General features: G+C 50.4%; 1 protein-coding gene across 1 annotated transcript; it reads right to left on the reverse strand.

Moving 5' to 3' along the window:
* Window positions 1-1,880: 1,880 nt before the first annotated feature.
* ura7 (small subunit rRNA maturation protein UTP4) lies at window positions 1,881-4,975 on the reverse strand (the record flags this gene model as incomplete). The annotated part of the gene is made up of 3 exons (XM_024853565.1): window positions 1,881-3,551; window positions 3,621-3,853; window positions 3,916-4,975. The coding sequence occupies 3 exons, from the start codon at window positions 4,973-4,975 to the stop codon at window positions 1,881-1,883; spliced, it is 2,964 nt and encodes a 987-aa protein (XP_024700846.1).

The raw sequence follows: 4,975 nt of genomic DNA on the forward strand, positions 1-4,975 counted from the left end.
GTGGGGCTAAATCAGGTGATTCTGATGAATCAGATGATGTCAGGTGACCCCAATTGACAATATCTTTTCTAATTTACTGAGAGGTCACTTACTTTATATATATAATAATATATTAGTATTATAGATATTTAGTTTTATTTAAACAGTTATTTTTATTTTTAATAGTATTTTCTTTTTAATAAGCTCTTAAAATATATTTATAAATAAAATAATATTTATAGTGTTTTTTTCGGGCATTTTTATTATATTAAAAAGATCTTTTGCCTATAATTAGTAAAAAAATCAAAATATAAAAAATAAGAAAGCAGGTACTAAATATAAATAAAATAAGATTAAAAAAGAAAAGGAATAAGATATTAGCTATTTAATTAGTTTATAAATAGGATAGAGATATTTTTTTATATTTTTATTAGAGCTATTATAATTAATAATAATTTATATTTAGTAGATTTTATTATTTAAAAGCCTTCTAATACCCTATTATAATTCTATATATATTATATGTAACGGGTATTTTAGCGAAGGTAGGTATTATAAAGATAATTAATTTAATATTATTATTAAACTAATAATATAGAATATTAAGGGATAAGTAGCTTATTATGTATATAATTAATTACTAATCCTACTCTAAGTAGAACGTAAGTACTCACTAAGCTTTGATTGGTAATAAAAAATACTCAGTAAGCAACCCCCTGAGTGCCCTTATTAAAGCAGCCCCATTTAAACAGGGAAAGTCACATTAATTCTAGAAAATCAAGTCTGTATAAGGCACATATGGGCTGTTTTTTCTCCGTTGATGATATTCACTGGTGTCTGTTTGTCTATTTGTCATGCTTGCATGGAAACATGGTGAGATTTTTGTTGCCATCGATTAGATTTTTTTTTCTCTTTCGTTCAGGGAATTCAGAATACATGGCGTCGTGATTTTCTTTTCTAATTCGAGCAGATTGTTCTTTTTCTGCTGTTGCTTTTTCCTTTACACTGTTGTCTGGCATAAACACCCTTTGAAGGGGTCAAACAATCGCAATGTCTTTTCTCTTCGGGCTCTTCTACGAAGTCATTGTTACTACCTGGTTGGATTCAAGTCCTGGGTCATCAGTAAGCCTTAGATATTCTACTGCAGCAACCCGATTATGACCATGGTTTTGCATATGGCTCTCACATTAATTGTGACCTAGCCGTTGAGACTGAGTATTGACCAACAACCCCTCCTACATACAGGTAAGATGAATCGGAATAGCGTGTGAAACCATCCAAACAGAGTATTGCACTAACATTTGAATTCTAGTTTTTCCTTGAGAGAAAGCGAAAACCCGGAGAGAGACGGATCCGAATATCTAGCTAGAACTTTTATTGAATCGATTGGTATGATCATGACTGACGAAGAATTTTTTTAAAAAAAAATGAGAAAAAAGAATCGAAAAGAAAAATCAGAGGCGAAAAGTTAGAAATAAGAACGAGACAAAACGAAACGAAACACCCAGACCAGCTCGCCGAATAGAAAAATAAGGAAACCTAGAGGGAAAGAAAAAGGAAAGAAAGTAGAACGGCAGGCATCCAATGGCAGGAAAACAAGAAAGGAGGAAATCCATGCAAATCTATCTCTTCATGTAGATACACAGATAAATGTGATCCTAGGGTGGATATAACACGGCACGACATGGCATGGCCTAGCAATATTTAGTCATTCCAATCACATAGTAACGATATGAATGAGCCACGGCTAAAAAAAAGAAACAAGCGTAAGTAACAACAAAACAGGTCTGCAAGATTGCATTTTAGATATGTAGGTATGTATGTATGTATGCGGTGCATGGCCGCCGCCGCCGCCGCTGCATGCATGCAAACTATCTTACATCGCACATTGGGCTGGCCTTTCATTCATAATCCCGGACGTATCGGCCGGGCAATTCAACGTCCCACATTGGTCTTTCCACGACGGCGACTTCCAGAATACCCGCGGCAGCGTCGTCGTCGTCTTCGGATTTGTCATCGTCATCGGTGAGGGCGGAGGATGCAGAAGCAGAAAAAGAAGAGAGGGGCACGATGCCCATGATGTCACGGTACTTGTACGTGTGCCACCAGCGGCGGCCGGATTGGGATTTGGCCGGGTCGGCGGCGACCAGGGCGCCGACGTCGGCGGACTTCTTGGGCGCGGGGGTATCGGCGAAGGAGTTGACGATGTGTTTGAGGCCGATAGAGAGGCGCTTCTTGCGGGGGGTGTGGGGGTCGGTCTCCTCGTTGTGGTCCTGGAGCGCGGTGCGGCGGAGACGGGCGAACTGGGCGTCCTGGGCGGTGGTGTAGGACTCGTCGTTGTCGGCGTTGTCCTCGTCGTCGTTGGGGTCCCGAGGGCGTTCCTTGTCCAGGGAGACCCATTCGCTGTGGGAGTCGTCGGGGCCGGTGATCTTGCGCATTCTCGGGGCGACGAAGACGTCGGACTGGGCGAGGGGGATGCGGTCACCGGCGCCGGTGTTGGGCTTCTTGCGGCCGTTCTCGGTGGTGTCCTCGAAGGGATCGCGTTTGCGCTTGTTGAGCGCGGCGGAGGACTTGGACGGAGTGGCCTGCGGGTTGGTCGTGCCGTCGTCTTGGGTGTCGGCGGACGCGTCGAGCTCTTCCGAGGACGGGAAGTCCTGGTTGAGGTCGAACATCCAGAGCCAGGAGGTGCCGTAGAGCCAGAGGCGTTCCCGCTCCTCGTTCATGTCCCATAGGCAGCCCATGGCGCGGTCCTTGACGCCTTGGAACTCTGCGGGGAGGTAGGCCTTGGGGTTTCTCCGTGACCAGTCTGAAAGTTTGCCCTCAAGGGCGTCAAACTCAACCAGTTGGTGCTCGCTTGTGAGCGCCATGAGCAGGCTCTCGTTCGGCTTAGCGGCTCCGTTGGTCAGTTGCTTCGTTGCAGCTGTGTTGGAGGGACGGAAGGATAGCAGGGCGACTCCGGACTTGAGACGAGGAATGGGCGACTCGGCAGCAGTGAGGTGCCAGCGCTCGCCCTCAATGATGGGCTGCTCGTCTTCATCGTCAGAGTCGTCGTCATCCGAGTCAGCCGCAGCATTGCGCTTCAGGGCGGATTTCTCCGTCGATTCCTCCGCGCTTTCCAATGACCAGGAGTCCACACATCCAGACAGGTCTCCAACCGCGAGGACTCTGCTGTTATCGGAGAAGACAGCGCATCGGATCGCCCGCTCGTAGTTGCCGAGAGTACCGTGGGAAGCTTTCTCGTGGCGGGTGTGACGATTCGCCCGGTTGAGCTTGACGAGCTGGGGAAGAACCTGGGGCTTTTCTTGCGGCGAAGAAGCCGGCATGATTCTGGCCAGGTAGACATCGCTGTTCGGGCGGACGACCGAGATCCACCGGCTGTCGGGGGAGACGGTAACGACACGGGCTCCCTCGTCCGCGAGATCGGATGGGATGTCCAGTTTCTGTATGCGTAGGATTCCTTTCTCGTCGCCCTTGCGCCGGCGAACAGAGAACGCTTTTACGGTAGATGCCGTCGCAACAACCAAGATCTTTCCGTCGGAGGATAGCATAGCGGAGGTGATGTTCTCTTCGCCCTGTGGTCGAGAAAGAACCCATTAGCAATACGCTCAAGGAATTTCAGACTTTCAAAGGTTCTCCCCTACCTGAATCAGGACCTTCCCGACCAGCCGGTGCCTCTGACCATCCGGTGTTTCGTGCGCGGACGTAGGGCCACGAGACAGGCGCCAGATGCTGACCTCCCGATCCCAGAAGCTCATGACGAGTCGCGAAGAAGGCGAGGAGGCAAGCTGGGGGACTTGCGGTAGGGTCGACAGCTTCCTGTGGTGTTCCTTTCCGAATTCCCGCAGCGGTAGAATGACCGGAGACGCATCAGGTCCTAAATTTGCTATCAGCCAAAATCCAACAAACGAAGAACCTGCAGTTGTCGCCAGCTCTTACCTCCCGACACAACAAAACTGATATCCTTCGTCTCGTAGACAGCAAAGGTCTTCACGTCGTGGGTATGGTACCGACGGTGCATGACCTCAGCCCATCGAGCCTTCTTGTCGCCCTTCTTCTCCGCGTCTTTCTTCCTGTAGACCACAGTCCTCTGGTCCGCGCCTCCACTGATCACGGTATCACCCTTAGCGCTCACAGCAACATCCAGCGTATCCGCCAGATGGCCCTGCAACCGCTGAATAAGGGAGTAGTTCTTCCCATCCCAGAACCGGATCTCACCCGCCGAGTCACCCGACACGATCGTGCCATCCGGCAGACACTTCACCGACCAAACCAACAACTCCTTCGAACCGCCCGTCGGGCCCTTACCCAGCGACATCGTGCGCAGCTGCTGGCCATTGCGAATATCAAACAGGCGAATCGAGCTATCCGCATACCCCGCCACGATGGTATTCCGATTCTGGAACGTCACACTCAACACCCTAGCCCTCTTCGTCGACGGCCTCATCAGCCTCAAAAACTTCAGCTCCTCATCCGCCGTCGACATAATCACAATCGACCCATCGGCACACCCCGCCGCCAGATGCTGGCCCGTAAATTCGCCCTCCGCAGGGGGGAGCCACTTCCCGTCCTTCCCGCGCTGCGTGGGCTGCCACCTCGGCTGGGCCGCCAGACACCAGATCTCGCCGTAGTTGCCGCTCGAGTGCCGCAGGGGCTTGCCCTGCTCGACATCCCACTCGGTGACGGCGGTCGAGTAGCCGATGCTGAAGAGGCGCAGCTTACCGGGCGTTTTGGAGCCGTCGGCAGCGGTGTCCTGGGGATCGAGCGTCCAGACGAGGCCCTCGATGCTGCGGTCCTTTCCGCCGCGCAGAACCGTCTCCTGGAACCAGGCGCCGCGCAGGGGGTTCCAGATCTCGATGTCGCCGTTTGCGCGACCGATCGCGAGTCGAAGCGTCGGGACACCTCGTCCGGCGAGTTCCGCGGAGGGAGGATGCGAGAAGGCGAGCGCATTGATCGCTTGCGGGTTATAGGGGACGAAACGACAGCGGTGGATATCCAT

This window comes from Aspergillus steynii (genome assembly GCF_002849105.1).
Source record: "Aspergillus steynii IBT 23096 chromosome Unknown P170scaffold_7, whole genome shotgun sequence".
NCBI classification, from domain to species: domain Eukaryota; kingdom Fungi; phylum Ascomycota; class Eurotiomycetes; order Eurotiales; family Aspergillaceae; genus Aspergillus; species Aspergillus steynii.